This window comes from Mirounga leonina, unplaced genomic scaffold, assembly GCF_011800145.1.
Source record: "Mirounga leonina isolate KUSES-001 unplaced genomic scaffold, KU_Mleo_1.0 Mir_91, whole genome shotgun sequence".
NCBI classification, from domain to species: Eukaryota; Metazoa; Chordata; class Mammalia; order Carnivora; family Phocidae; genus Mirounga; species Mirounga leonina.
In genome coordinates, this window is record NW_023270839.1 from 27,119,348 (window position 1) to 27,135,339 (window position 15,992).

Here is a 15,992-nt window from a genome sequence, read left to right on the forward strand (position 1 = left end):
CGGATAAGCCTCTGACTCTTGGTTTCAGCTCAGGTCATGATCTCAGGGTGGTGTTATCGAGCCCCACGTTGGGCTCCAAGCTCAGCGCAGTCTGCTTGAGATTCTTTCCCTCTTCCTCTCTGTCCCCCTCTGCCCCTCCTCTCTCTCTCTCTCAAATAAATAAAGAAATATCTTAAAAAAAAAAAAAAGGCAGTGGCTTGGGGACTGGCAGGGTAATTAGAAAAAAAATGAATGGATCCTAAGCCCTCTTGGTCATAGAAGTTGAGAGGAACTAAAGGTCTGTTTTGCACTAAAACATGCCTCTGGCTCTTCCTTGCTGCCTGAAATCTCTGCCACTTTGAGCAATATCTCCAGGAAGCTGTTGTGAGAATGAGCATGTAGGTCCTGCAGATAGGGGACTGTGTTAATAGATTCATATCTGACAATACCTCTGCCCAATATTAGGCAATCCCTTTCCTTCTCAGGGCCCCAGGGTCCCTGAGTGGTCAGGAGTTCTAGTAGCTTTTTTATAGGTTCCATGAGATTTTCTACAAAACAATCAGCTATCTGCAAATAAAGACAATTTGAATCCATCCTTTCCAATCTTTCTTTTCTTTCTTTCTTTCTTTTTCTTTTTTTTTAATAATTTTTTTTAAAGATTTTATTTATTTATTTGAGACAGAGAGAATGACAGAGAGAGAGCACATGAGAGGGGGGAGGGTCAGAGGGAGAAGCAGGCTCCCCGCCGAGCAGGGAGCCCGATGCGGGGATCGATCCGGGGACTCCAGGATCATGACCTGAGCCGAAGGCAGTCGCTTAACCAACTGAGCCACCCAGGCGCCCTCTTTCTTTTTCTTTATTGCACTAGTTGGGACCTCTGGTATCATGTGAAATAAAAGTGATGAATATTGATGCCCTTGTCTTGTTCCTAATCTTAGGGAGAAATCAGTTAGTCTTTCATCACTAAGGAGGAGCTTAGCTATAGGTATTTTTATAGAGGTCCCTTTTCAGATTGACGTTTCTTCCTATTCTTTGTTTGATGAGAATTCTTATTAAGAATGGGTGTTACTGAGCAGGGAGCCTACTTCTCCCTCTCCCTCTGCTGCTCCCCCTACTTGTGCTCTCTCTCTATATTAAAAAAAAAAAAAAAGAATAGGTGTTAAATTTTATCACATGCCTTTTCTGCATCGGCTGAGATGATACGATCCTTTCCTTTCTTAAACTGTTACTGTGCTGCATTACATTCACTAAACGATTCAAATCGTGGACTCTATTCTGGCAGTGACTACTCCCAGCTGTTTAATATTTCCGAAGCTGGTTTTTAAGCTTAGTTATAACGGATCCACAGCAGCCTTGACTCTTGGGTTAATTTAGCCTCACTGCTGAGACAAGACTTTTCCAAGGACTTTACCCAATATCGCATCATTTTCTGAGATCTCCCTGCTTTGCCTGGTGGGAATGAAGCCCTCACCCTGGGCAAGCACTGAGAGTTGTGTAGTGAACTTCCTGTTTGTTCTTGCCCTGCCTCGTAGAGTTTCACCCTGCAGGTCATTACTCAGCCAAAGACCCAAGGAGACCCCTCTGAAGTTCTCCAGAGTTCCGTCTGCACAACCACCTCCTTCTGCCTCATGAACCCTAGCCACCTCTACCTCCCCAGACTCCGGCTTTGGTCTCCTCACCTCAGTGAAATGGCGAGGCTCTATTTGGGCACCACTCCTTCTGCTTCTGTCTGGAAACTACCTGCCAGCAGTGACCAGGGCAATCGTATCATGCACCTCGTTTGCTTCCTTCCTCCCGGGGATCAGAATGCTGTGTAGTCCATAATGCATGCTGAGAGGGGCCATTGCCTAGACTCTTACCCATGTCTAGCTGACAGGGGTGGGTCTGCAGTTCCTGGAGTTATGGCTCCCCAGGAACAGAGGCAGACAGTCCACTTACTGCATTTTATCCACACTATCACCATCCCTCTTAACGCTTATGCTAGAGCAACTTTACCCATTTTGCTCTTTTGATGAAAAGCATTTTGCCCTGGAATGTCATGGAATCAGATCTCTGCTGCTCACTTAGTGGCCTCAGTGATGACCACGGTAAGCCTGAGCTCCAGCTTCTCTACAATGAGAGTAAGGATGACCGAGCAGCCTACTGGTCCAGTATGTTGTGAGGAAGAAACCAAGAAGGCAGGGGACAACACCCACCCTTCCGGGTGCCACACAGACCCCTCTGCACGCTCCATCCTTCCCGTGTGGCAAACTTCGGGTCAGGCCTTACCTTCCTTCCGCTCTTGCTGCAATTGCCCCTTTTCTGGTCCACTCCTCTCCAACCTGTTGGCCCAGCCGAAGGTCCCTAAAATATTCAGAAGAGCCACCTGGAAATACTAGTCTTTAATGAGTTTATATCATGCTGCTGACCTAAAATGTCAGCAACAAAGACTTAGGTATTTGGTTGTTGAAAGTCCTTCACCCTAAAAGTACAGTGTACAATATTACAAAGTGGTGTACCAGAATTTCTTGCACTATAGGCTAATAAATCATTTTCCTCCCCTCAGGGCTGCCCGGAGCCACAGGAACTCCAGGGGAGAAGGGAGACCCTGGTGAGCTGGGCTTGACTGGAAATGAGGGCCCAGCAGGGCCAAAGGGTGACAAAGGAGACAAAGGAGACGTGTCCAATGATGTGCTCCCCACAGGTAAGTGGCTGGCACTTGGGCCCAGAAACCGGCCTGGTTTTTAGGACAAAGGCAGCTTGCCTTGGGTCTTCTCCCCGTATCTGCTTTATGTGCTCATCTGCTTTGCAGCATGTCTTAGGGTTCTGTGCTTTCAAAAAGGAGAAAACCATGCATGTTATCACAATGTTGGCGAGACCAAATCTCAGATGTAAGCATAAGTAGTTTAGATAATTCCAGTCCAAACATCATGGTTAGATTGAATGACGATGAAGGGAACTTCCTTTTTCCAAATATCTATTAAATCTAGCACAATCTAGAACAAGACAAGTAAGCAAGCAATTTAAGATACTTCAGAGGACAACTGACAGAAAGCTCAGACATTTTCTTCACAGTCCAGGTAGGGTCATCTTCAGATCTTTATCCTAAGCCTTTGGACACAGAATTGGAGCAGACATGGTAGCTGATCTCCTTTTTCTGGTTTCCAGCCCAGGCTCAGAGCAGACAGTTGGCACCTGGGAGGGGCCAGGGGGTGTAGAGATAGCAAACCACAGAAAGACACAGTGGAAAGAGTAGGTGACAGCTGATGGTCATGGATGAGGAAGGGGCAGACGAATTTTATAAGCACAGTACTTCAGAGACCACTCATATCATAAAAATATAACTATCCTTATGTATTCAATAAATATTTTTGAATGTCAAAGAACACCATTTATGAATTAGCAACTTTGCTAGTAGTTGGGAATATGAAGATGAAAGTGAGTGAGACAGGACATCTGTCCTGAAGAAGCTAGGATGATAAATGGTCAAGAACCCTAGGGGCGCCTGGGTGGCTCAGTCATTAAGCGTCTGCCTTCAGCTCAGGTCATGATCCCAGGGTCCTGGGACCGAGCCCCGCATCGGGCTCCCTGCTCCTTGGGAAGCCTGCTTCTTCCTCTCCCACTCCCCCTGCTGTGTTCCCTCTCTCGTTGTCTCTCTCTCTGTCAAATAAAATTTTTTAAAAAAAATCTTAAAAAAAAAAAAAAAGAACAATGACCCCGAAGCAGTCGCCCATCTAGCCACTCAAAATGTGTTGAGCACCTACTGTTTGCCAGGTACTGTGCTAAGACCAAAGCTCAAATTATGTTTAGCATGCTTTGTTTCTGAAACAGGGAAGTTGCTCTGCAAAATACATAAAATTTAAGAAGTCTTTTGACAGCATCAAATATAGGTGAATATACTTTGAAAATACGAGACCATGTTATACTTCAGTTATATAGGAATCTACACATCCCAAATACTGCACTCCCCTACGCTACCGAACAGGTGAGGGGTGCTGACAAACCATTCAGGAAAGCAACATCCTTGAGTGTACCCCAACTCCAGAGAGCAGGCAGAGCTCGGTGTCCCTAGGCCAGAGAGCAAACAAGGCATATGAGAGTGGATCATATATGCCCTGCCTATAGATGTCTGCCCCTTTCAGAATGGGCTTGGACTTGCCTCTGGCCTCTGTGACCCCAGCTTGCCCATTCTAGAGAGACTGGAAAGGCTTATTTGGTCTGGCTGGGAAGAGGCAGCTAATAAGGTCTGAGATCACCAGTCAGCTCAGGACAGGTGGGTAGAACCAAAGGGCTAAATGGCCCAGCCTCATGGCATCCTTGTGAATGCTCCGGACAATAGCACATGGAAAGGACTGTACCCATGCCCATTGGCCATCTAAAGTTAGAGCACTCACGCCAGTGACCTCAGTGGATACTCCCAGGGCAAGACAGGATGGATGAGACTCAGTCTGGAAATGAAGAAACAGGATCGGAGGGTTGAGCTGCCTGCCCAAGGTCATAGGCTGGGCCGGCTCCCCTGATCTCTTCTACCACACAGAGCGGTGCTTCTCATACCTGGCAGCGTATGAGGAGGCTTTCAAAAATACAGACGACCAGTCTCCCCACCATTTTGACCTAATTGTTCTGTGTGGGGCCCCAGCACTAGAATTGTATGAGAGCTCCTTGGGTACTCAAATAAGTAGTCAGGGTTGAGATCCTTCAACATGGCAGTGAAATGAGCGTGAGCTTTGCCGTGAGACCCCTGAGACACAGCCTTGTTCCCCGTGGTGACCTCGGGCAAAGCACTGAACTTCCCCAAGGCTCGGGTCACCGACGGGCCACTAATACCACCTCACAGAATGGTTGGGAAGAACAATGGGTGGGAGATTTGTAAAATTCTTAGCACAGTTCCTGGCACAGGGTTGGAACTCAACGTCTGCTATGGGTGCATCCTCAACTTTGCATGGACGAGTGCTAGAATACAGTTATGTCTGGGAAGGGGGGCTCAGCCATCCTCCCTGGAGCTGCTCATTCTCCTTTCCCCTGGGAGAAACCCATCTCTGTTTATGGCTCTTGAATCGATCTCTCACCCCCACCCCCCTTCTCTCTCTCCAGGTGCCAAAGGTGACCAAGGCCCGCCTGGCCCCCCTGGCCCTCCGGGCCCTCCAGGTCCCCCAGGAGCCCCCGGAAGCAGAAGATCTAAAGGCCCTCGGCAGCAAAACATGTTCAATGGCCAGTGTGCAGGTCACCAGCCCCTGCCCCAGGGATCCTACCTCTTTGGCTAATGATCCCAAACTCTCAGGCTTCACCCAGGCTTTGCAACCAGATTTCTTAAACGGAGGGAGATTTTGCCTAAACCGAGAGTTCTCTCTTGCACCAGGCCGGTGGGCTGCTTGGGCACTCTGCCCTGGGGGTGAGAACTTATAGCAGGTTTAGAATTGGGCCTCCCATACCCTCCCCTCCTCACCCTCCTCTCATTTATCCCCAGACTATTCCTCTTCCTTGCCAAACCACCATCCCTCTTCCCTGAAACAGTCTCAAAGGCTAAGTCATTCACTCTGGGAGCATGAAGAGCTTGGCTAATGCTGGGAAGACGAGGGGGAGGTTCAGCTTGGCAACCTCCCCACGGTACTACGGTTCTGCCCTCACCACCACTATGCTTTGCGTGCTGACCATGTGCGGGGCACGGTGCTAAGTGCTTAGTTCGTTGGATGCTCACAGCAAATGCCACGACATGGGAATTGGTATTGCCACCAACTTACAGAACCCAAACTGAAACACCAAGGAGCTCTGTAGCTTGCCCAAGGTCACTCAGTTAGTAAGTGACAGAGCTGGGATTCACGTCTGCCTGGCTCTAAAGCTGTGCTCTTAGAGCATCTTCCTTTCAGAGATGGAAATTCACACTTTGAGACTAAGCGAACCAAGGGCAAGGGACGCCTGATCTCTGAGAGGCCAAGAGGACTTGTTTGTGGGCCAATCGGTGACAGAGGTGGCCATGGGGCTGAAAGCTAATTACAAATGAAGGGCCATATTAATGAAAAATACTTCTGAGGTGTGGCTAGAACTTCTCCCCAGAGAGGTGACCTAGGACCCACTCACCTGCTAAGACCAGGAGAAGGTACAACTTGATACCATGACTTCAGTGGGAAGCAGAGAGGAGGAGGATCCTGCCTGGAGTTTCTTTCACACTTGCTGGGGATTTCACTGCCACTTCCCTAATTGGTCTTTCCTTTTGTTAGGTGCCCTCTTCTTTCGGGAAGACATTTTGGGGGCACACTCAGCCGTCAGAGTGGGCGAATCTGTGCTTCCAAAGATGTCACCCTACCCCACCCCCCAGTCAGTGGAGCCTGATTATAATTCTGCCCAGCAGTTAGCACCCTGCCCCTTCACTGGCGTTCAGCACCGGCCCCTCCGTTAGCGGCAGCTCTTTGTTCAGCTGCCCTTGGAGAATGAGCTGAGCGGGAACCTTCCCCGGGAGAAGAGGGGGAATCTGACCTGAGCGTTTGCAGAGTCCCAGTTTGCCATAGGCTGTGTCAGCCAGGACACGGGTGCTTGGAGAGGCGTCTGCCCCCGCCTCGCCTGCCTACTAAGAGGCTGGTTAGCAGGGGCTGGGCCTCAGTGTTGTGAAAACTGCTTTAAATGAGAAGCCGTACATGGAACACTACATCTAAAACTAATGATGTAATGTATGGGGATTAACATAACAATAAAAAATTAAAAAAAAAAAAACAAAAAATGAGAAGCCGTAATCTTCCACTCTGCCTCCTAGAAATGGGTCCTCGGTTGCCAGGCATCCTGCATCTGAACTTGGCCTTCTTGCCTCCCAATTCCATTTCTTTAAGCCCCCTCCCACCCCCACAGCTTTAGAAGCAGGTTGGTACAACACGAATTAATGAGAGCCTTTTCTTCAGACTAAGAACAGGAGGGTCTCTCTGTCCCTTTCCTGGCAAAACCCACGTTCCTGAACAGAAACTCCAGATGAAACTCCAAGGCAGCAGGATTGCATGTGGGGGAGTAATCACACTGTCCCCAAGACTGCTCTCATCAGGGGACAAGAGGACTTCTGGGAAACACAGGCTCATAGAGTACAGGGGGTCCTGCCCTTTATTTTACTGATAGATTATTCTGTGAGCTTCCCTTGGGACAATGGATGTGTCCCTAACACCTAACTCACAGGTGATTTGAATCCTTCAAAACTGGTCTAGGCAAGTGGGCTGAACTCCAGAAAGCTTGATTTGCCCCAGTCCTTCTCCCCAGCCAGTCCACTCTCTGTGTCTTCACACTGGCCACCTTCCTCCCCTCTGTCCTGCTTCTGCCAACCCGAGACACCTCTTCACCAAAGGTCTGAATTAAGCCCATCTGTTGAAGGGAACAATTACAACCCAGGTAGGATGACTTCTAGCTCAGGTATAGCCTCAAACCAACTGTGAAGCAGGCACCTCTTCAGGACCCATGTCCCATAGACCTTAAAGCCAACACAGGTGGGAAATGGTGGAGAGGAGTTCAAACATCTCTGGGCTCCTTCTCCCTCTGTGGTTCCTCCCTTTGCAGTCCAGGAAGACAAGGTAAAGGAGGCCACCCTATCATGAGGCCCCGTCAGCTTCCCTGAAAGTGTTAATCCTTCCAAGAAAATACAATCCATGATAGTGATACCACCTGGCCTGGGGGGCCAGGAAGTGTCAGTACGGCTCTCCATTCCCCCCATCCCAGAATGCTGAAGGCTTGAACAGGCCACTTTTTCCCTTTGACTGACCTCCTCTTGGGATTGCATTATTTTAGCAACTGTGATTATGGAAAGCTTGTTGGGAACTCCCCAAGTGGAGGGTGGGGGTGGAGTGGGGTTGGGGGGAATTGGAAGTATTTGACTTGTTGCTTAAAAGCAAGCAACTAAAAAACATGGTGGGCCTATTGTAAGGGATGCTTATAGGACTAGAGCCTGGGGGGAAGTGGGGAAAGCACCAGTTATAAAGCTACATGAATCTCACTGTGCCACCTCCATTTCTTTTGATGATTGTCATCGCTGTTGTAGGTGAGACATGCGCTACACCGAATGATGGTACGTTGGTTGGAAAGGCTGATGAGAAGGTTGGGGATCACCATTCTCCACCAGCAGGTACATGAAGCAAAGCGTCTTGTTTTGAAATTCAGAAACTGGATGCCTTAAAGCCGATGAGTGATTTTCCTTTCTCTTCCTTTGGTAGAATCCGTGATCGCTTCCATCGGAAGTCCAACGCAAGTCCTGAAAGTTAAAGAGACATTTGGGACATGGATAAGAGAGTCTGCAAACAAGAGTGATGAGCGGATCTGGGTGACGGAACATTTCTCAGGTACCTTCCCTTGACAAGGAGGCAGATCTGCATGGGGGTTGTGCCCTCCGTTGGGTGCCTGCCTTCGGGCTCATTCTATGTCTGCGTGTCTGAAACCCACGCTGACTGGCGTCACGCAACTGCTCTTTGGTCTCCAAAGCACAAATGAGCAGGCAGCACACTTTTCTCATTGAGCCCACAGGGGACAAACCTTGCAGGTCAGGTCCCAGGGGCAGGACCAGGGCGCTCCCAATATAGCTTATCCAGTTTTAGGCGAAGTACCCAGAAAGAAACAAATAGCATTACGATGACAGCATTATAAAGCTCGAAACCATACTGTGGAATCAATGCCAGAGACAAGTTCTTGTGCACCGTCCATCTTTCTTCGAGCTCTGTTGGACAGAGAGCCCAGGAGAGAAGGTGAGGTGCCCTCTGGCAGGCATACTGCCTCCAAGCATGACCCCGCTTATGCGGCCCCGGACGGACTGGTCAGGGGTTCCCAGCGGTGGTAGCAGCAGCCTCATTCCAGAAGGGGTCCGGCCATACCCACTGGTCAGAGCGATTGCTGAGACACTGCCTCATTTCCTCAGGGCTCAGTGACTGCCTAGATTAACAGCGGAGAAGGACTCTGTGGCTCAGAAGGAAGGAGGAGCAGTCAGTTAGCAGTGGCAGGACAGGGAGAGGAGACTGCACAAGGGCCAAGTATTCGCTGTTCCCGGTACAGGCCTCTGTCGGTCTGATAGAAGATTTTATAAACAGTCTAGAGTGGTCTGGGAGGGAGCAATGCAGTTGTCCTGGGAGGAGCAAAACCAACTCTGTGGCTTCTGCCTTGGAAGGTCAGTTCAGGAATCCAGAGAAGAGAATTGGCCTTGGAGTCTGGGAGTCTGAGACTCCAACCTGGACACGGACCCTTGCAAGACCCCTCACTCTCAACTTCCGTCCTCTTAACTCCCTCCCCTGACTCACTCCCACGCCTGTCCCTGGCTTCTCCCCGGCAGGCATCAGGGTGAAGGAATTCAAAGACCAACCCTCGCTGCTGAATGGCAGTTACACACTCCTGCACCTGCCGTATTATTTCCATGGCTGTGGGCATGCCGTTCACAACAACTCTCTCTACTACCACAAAGGAGGCTCCAACACCATAGTGAGGTGAGTCCCTCGGGCCGCCGCTGCCCTCCTCATGCATCGCAGACAGCACCTGCGTGGTGTTTCAGTTAACTGAGAGCTACTTAGGGGTAGGGATCTTTCTGTCCCCAGAGCCTGGCACACAGGGGCCAGTCAGGGTTTGCTGACTGAATGAACCATAGGACACAGTGAGTGAGCCACATGACCCAGCCCCGGCCTGGGGTCTGCCGTATTGCTGGGGGGGACACCAAGAGTAAGGTCAGAGCCAGAGAGAAGTAGATCTGGCATGATAAGGGTTGCCACTTTCTTATCCTTTGAAAAAAGAGGCAGGCGGAACCTAGCGCTCCCCTGTCAGGAAGGTGTCACCCCCCAAAGTCAGTTGTATTCTGAAGAACTTGAGGTGTGAAGAATTCCACCTCACAGCTCAGATCATTGAAGACTAAATACTGAACACAGTGCAAAGTCAGGTGCCTTTTTTCTTTTAAAGATTTTATTTATTCATTTGAGACACAGAGATACAGAGAGAGAGAGAGAGAGAGCATGAGCAGGGAGAGAGGCAGAGGGAGAGGGAGAAGCAGGCTCCCTGCTGAGCCAGGAGCCCAATGTGGGGCCCGATCCCAGGACCCTGGGATCATGACCCGAGCCGAAGGCAGACACCTTACCATCTGAGCCACCCAGGTGCCCCAAAGTCAGGTGCCTTTGTGTTCAGATTGATCTGTCGTCCTGATGGAGCCCTGGCCAGGCTACCTGTCTTCCTCTTTGCTCTCCCAAGGGGTAGGGAGGTGGCCACCTGGGTAGACTGAGCCATGTCTTCCTGTCTCCCCAAAAGAACTGCTAAAATTCTGTCTTTGTGGCTTAAGAAGATACCAAGTTCTGGGCTTTAGAGGCAGAAACACGTCATCTCGGGCAAATCAAGAAAGCAGGGACCTCAGTCAGGTTCCAACTTTGCCTACTCACTCCATGGCCTTGGTCAAGACACCACCTCCCGTGGTCTGCAGGTCCTCAGTAAGAGTGAGAAGATGGACCAGAGCCTCTGCAGCCCTCCAGCAGCAGCCCTATCTGAAATAATGCCAGTATTATGAAAGCCATGGTCCGAGTCATTCAAAATAAGAGATAAGGACCTGCAGGAAAACTGGGTCCCTCTTCTCTCACCCTCCACCCCCTTCCCCACTGAGGCCCAGCCACAACAACCTTGTTGGCATTGGACGGTGGGTTAGGCTGGGGACGGGACACACATCAGCTGTGGCTGGAATCATCTCCCCTCTTGGCCTCTCATTCCCCTCTCCCAGCTCCCCCATCATTTCAACATCTCCCTGGCTACCTCATTTGGACAATCTTGTGCTAACAGAAAACAGCAACCAACCCACTCCCTGTTTAGAAGCCAGAACTCCCCAGACACACTCCTTCCTGTGCCCTTTCTCCTCATGTAATCCTGCAGCTCCCTATTGCCGCCGGGCTGTGTTTACATAGGGATGAGGGTGGCAAGGGAGTTCTGGGGTGCATGAGCCCCAGAAAGAGGATCGGCCACTCTAAGAAAGAGTGGCTTCTAATGAAGCTTAGCATAGGTGATGCCCTGCTTAGGTCTGTCCTGCAGCCCTGCTCTCCACCAGCCACAAGTAGGGGGTCAGGGGGTCAGGCTGGAATTAGACCCTGTTTCTCCTGCAAGAGACGAGCCCCTTCGAGAAACACAACCGCCATGCACCAATACCAGAGCAATGGCCGTCCTGACCTCCAGGCATTCAGAGGACGGAGGAGCCCGTGAGCTGAGCTGGGCAGGCAGGCTCTTCTCAAGCCCTCACTTGCCTCTGGCTTTTTTTCACACTTACTTCAGGGTCTCCTAAAAGGCTTCCAGCTTGTGAGGCTCCAGTGCACACCCACGGCCCCACTGTCCCCATTTCTTCTGCTGCTCAATGGCACCCTCTTGTGTTCTTCTTTTCTTTTAGCCTAATGTTCCCGAATTTTCATTCCTGGAGTTAGGTAACTTTTGAATCACAATCAACTTTTCTGATCTGGTCTGGGTGTGGAGTCTGCCAAATCAGACAGCCTCCAGGAGCCGAGGGCAAGGGACTCCATGCTGTAGCTCAAGTTATCCAATCACTTTCCTGACGAGAAAACTGACTTCAGGGCCGTGACTTGGCTACATCTCTTCTCAGCTGCCGACTTCCTGCTTCATTTAGACTGCTGTGACATGTTTGTCTTAAGAACTCCAGCAGGGGGTAGAGGAAGAACCCCCAAACATGCAGTCAGAAAACTTAAATTCAAACTCTGGCTACTTATGTTCCCGGGCCAGTCACTTCTCCTTTCTCATTTGTAAAATGAAAAGACTGGACTAGCTCATTTTTTAAGGCCCCCTGCAGGTCTAAGAATCTTAGAGGGGGCATTTCAGGAGGTTAGCAAACACCTGAGGAGTCATGAGGGTAAGGAATGTTCCTGGGGTCCCGTGGCTCACAGGGGCACACTCAGATGGAATCACCATCCTTGACATGCTTGATGCACAGAGCATTGTGGGTAGACCAGTATAACGGGCATGACCTAGAACTTAGAAATGCAGAGTCCCAGGCCCCACCCAGTTTAATAGAGGATAGCCACAAAGCCACCATTGTCCACAAAAATGCTGACTCATATCTGCCTTTTTACACATTTCAGATTTGATTTTGGCAAGGAAACATCCCAAACTCTGAAGCTTGAAAATGCCCTGTATTTTGATCGAAAGTACCTCTTTGCAAATTCCAAGACTTACTTCAATTTAGCTGTGGATGAAAAGGGCCTTTGGATTATCTATGCTTCAAGTGTGGATGGCTCGAGCATTCTTGTCGCCCAGTTGGATGAGAGGACATTCTCTGTGGGGCAACACATCAATACCACGTACCCCAAAACCAAGGCCGGCAACGCCTTCATTGCCCGAGGGATCCTTTATGTCACAGACACCAAAGATATGAGGATAACATTTGCTTTTGATTTGTTAGGAGGGAAACAGATCAATGCTAACTTTGATTTAAGAACTTCCCAGTCTGTTCTTGCCATGTTATCATACAATATGAGAGACCAGCGTTTATATTCGTGGGAAGATGGCCATTTAATGCTTTATCCTGTGCAGTTTTTGTTATCTACATTAAACCAGTGAGGAGATGCATTGCTCCCCCTCAACAACTTTCAGATGTTCTCTGGCATCATTTATATCCCAACATAAATCTTGTCTCTAGGGTAACCAGGTATTTAGCTGTCATAATCTCATGACACGAGTGTTGATATGGTCAGGGAACCCCCCCTTAAGTTCAGATTCCTTCAGGGAAAGTAGCAAAGTCGAAGTCAAAGTGGCTGAGATCTGGTGATTTCTCCACAGACTAGCTGGGCAAGTTACCCCTCCCTCTTTGGGCCTTGTTTTCCCGACCGGTAATATGAAAGGGCTGGTGAAGATGATTGGCAAGAATTCCTCTACCTGCAGGAAACTCTGTGATTCTTGGCTGTTGCTATTCTCACAACTGTTCTACATTTGGTTTTGGTTTGTGCGTATTTAGCCACGTGCTGAGCAAATTTACCTCCGAATTTCTAAGCCCAATTACTTGAGCAGTGAATTCCTGAGTACTGACTTGTTTTCCGGGCCTTGGGAAGCCATGTGGACCCTTTCAGGCTGCGGAGGGACCAGACTGCTGATAATTTATTGCCTTTCCCTGCCTCCGCACCTGCCACCCCGGCACAAGAATGACCATTAGCCTCAGCTCCTGGTTGCTGCTCCAGGATTAGCAAAAGGCAGGCACAGCTACACGCTCGGGTTTGCTGATGAAACAGAAACAGGCCCTTCCAGGCTCCTGTCCGCTCTGATCATGCTGATTTGCAGCTGTGGATAAACGTTGCCTCCCCAGGTGTCCCGGGCTGCTGCTTCCACAGCCACGCCTCTGCTCTCAGAGAACGAAATCTTGCGCAAGTAGGCATGAACGTGGCTAGCGCCACGGGAAGCACCGGGCAGTTTCCGGGAGGGCGCCCTGCTGTCTACAACGGGGATGGACAGACAGCCCCTGGCCCTGAGACGGCGCACGCCCGCGGCGCCTTTCTGTAAGTTGTGCTGGAATGCAGCCGCGCGCCATCTGCTTCCGTATCCTAGTTCGTAACTACTCCCGCGCTACAAAAGCAAGGCTGAGTCGTTGCAAAAAGGTTGAGTCGGGGCCCCTAAAACACTAGACCCTCTGGCCCTTTACAGCGAAAGTTTGCCCACCCCTGATCTAGGGTACAAAGTGAGCCTGACTGTTGGGCTTCTTCACCGGGGGCTGTTTGTTATCTTTTGTTTTGTTCCACACTGAGAACGAATAATTGATACGGTTTGAGTGTTTGGTCGAGGGGAAGGGTGAGAACAGCATAAAATTAAGGGGCCCTCCCCAAAAGCAGTTCGCAAACTGTTCTTTCCCTAATGCAGTTTTAAAGGATGTGATCGGGTCCCCTTGGACACCAGGAGAAAAACCCAGCTGCACTTGCACCTGAACGCCTTTAAGTATATATTTTCTGCCAAAGCAGTTCTTCAGACATTCTGCAGCCTGGGGTCCAGGCAGGGCTGCCAAGAGGAGAGAGGAATCTGGAAGGTTACTGAGGTCCCACAGCCAGGAAGGGGACCTAGGGATTTTTCATCACTTTGCCTTCGCTGAATTCATGTGTGTGCAGGAGGAGAGCTACGCCTGGGGGATCCCCCGCCTCGAGTTCCAATTCGTACTCAGTGGCCCTGAGTTGTGGCTTTATACCGTATTAATAGAAGCATTTGAAAACTTAGGGGCTATACACATTTGAATATTTAAATCTCCCCGCCCCTGAAAACACTTAGGCAGCTACTGGGAACTTTTGTTGTTGTTGTATTCTTAAAAGAGCCGATATTTGAAACTTTTTCTCCACGTTTCTATCAGATTGGTTGTCATGGCAGCATAGCTTTGAAAAAAATACTTCAGATTCATGTTAAGATCAAGGTGTCTAATGAATACTAGTCTTCTAGTTAAAGTATTTAAATATATGTGTTGCTGTTTCTGGACACAGGGGACCTGGATATGAATATAGTTTCATAGTAATGGTGGTATTAGTACCAGTAATATATACAATACTAATTGTATATATGGTCGCAACCCAAAAAGGTTATTGAATGAGCACATACTCCTTTTAGAACAAATTTTTTAGAAACCTCAGTCTTGATATCTGAGCTATCCTGGCTCCCTTAATTGTGGGGATAGAATCATATACTTACTGCTAGAAAAGCTCATTCTGGGATTTTTTTTTTTTCCCATGGCAGAGTAATATCAGGATAAGGGAGTCTGACAGAGGTATAATGGGTAACACCATAATATGGTTGGAAGTTTGTCTTTACAGAGGAGAGGAGATTTTTTTAAGACTTGAAAAACTTGAGATTTTACTCATTCTTGCCTGCAAGCACTACTTTATTTAAAGAAAAAAAAGGTCTGGGCTCACCGCTAAAATAGAACTAATGTTTTTAAGTCAAGATATCAGTTTAGAAGTTTACACTGTCACTTATAATCAAAGTTGCTTTAAAGCACTTTCCAAATATCTGCACTTCTGATGTCAGAATCAAAGCAGATAATGCTAATTCTTCTTTAATCTAAAGTAGATAGCTTTCCTCTGGAAAGTAAATAACACCGTCCTCCCAACCTCAACTGTAGGCCGGACCCTAGTTCAAAACATTTTCTCTCAAACTGATAACGTGTCCTATTGAAGCAGGCACTCACGGTCTCATGTATCACTAAACCCAGGTGTTAGGACAGAGAAACAGCTCTGGGGTGAAAGTTTTAAAATGAGGTGTTCTGGTCTTCGCCTGCCCCCACCCAGTCCTATTACCTTCAAGGCAGCAAAGTGAAGGGTCAAATGAAACCCTACGATCCTTAAAGAGCCAGGAGTCCTTTCCCAAGTGCAGAGGACATATGAGCCGTGACTATTTGATGTCAGACCATCTGAAGAAGCACGTGATTGGGCTTTTCCGTTTTCAGCCTGCTGCTGGGACCTGGTGGAGCGCGCTATTAAAAGCCACGATTTCCAGGCTGTGACCACAGATGTGAACCATTCTGAGCAACAAATGAATCATGGTGAATGGCTCTTTTTGGTTGTCATTTATTTAATGTTAGCAAAATAATCACTGCTGAATACAATCACATGTTGAAACAAGTGTATTCTTATTTTTCTCTCTTAATTCACATGTCACGTTTAAAAAGAAAAAGTAACCACCAAAAACAATACTCTTGAAGAATGACATTGGTTTCTTCTCTGTTGAAACTTGCAATTTGCTAACTCCTTCTGAAAACAGAAGTCATTGCTGTGGACTATGTGTTCTCTATAGGAAAACATGAAAACTCTGTAAAACTACCATGTAGAACGAGTCACTAGAATCAGAAGCAGATAAATGCAGTGGAGATCTGCTAATTTATTGACATAGGCTAAGCAACTTGAAAAGGACATCACCTTTTGGCCTAAAAATAAAAAAGGACAGATTTTTAAAAACTGACTTTGTGTGAATCGGGGCAGGGATCTGCATGCCTCAGTGTCTCTGTTTCTTCTGTAAAATGTATAACAGTATCTTACTTCCTCAGATTTTTCTATGTGAAATGAGAAATGCTACGAGAATTGTACAATTCTTGAGAA

The 15,992-nt window shown here is 48.4% G+C and overlaps 1 protein-coding gene across 1 annotated transcript in view; it reads left to right on the top strand.

Moving 5' to 3' along the window:
• The window catches only part of GLDN (gliomedin), a 65,383-nt gene extending 52,873 nt beyond the window's left edge, over positions 1-12,510 (top strand). The window contains exons 5-10 of the mRNA XM_034994013.1: positions 2,525-2,662; positions 5,053-5,181; positions 7,967-8,050; positions 8,139-8,264; positions 9,242-9,392; positions 12,015-12,510. Of these exons, the coding sequence (XP_034849904.1) occupies positions 2,525-2,662; positions 5,053-5,181; positions 7,967-8,050; positions 8,139-8,264; positions 9,242-9,392; positions 12,015-12,492 (1,106 nt within the window). The 3' untranslated portion in view covers positions 12,493-12,510. The remainder of the gene's footprint in view (positions 1-2,524; positions 2,663-5,052; positions 5,182-7,966; positions 8,051-8,138; positions 8,265-9,241; positions 9,393-12,014) is intronic.
• Positions 12,511-15,992: the final 3,482 nt, after the last annotated feature.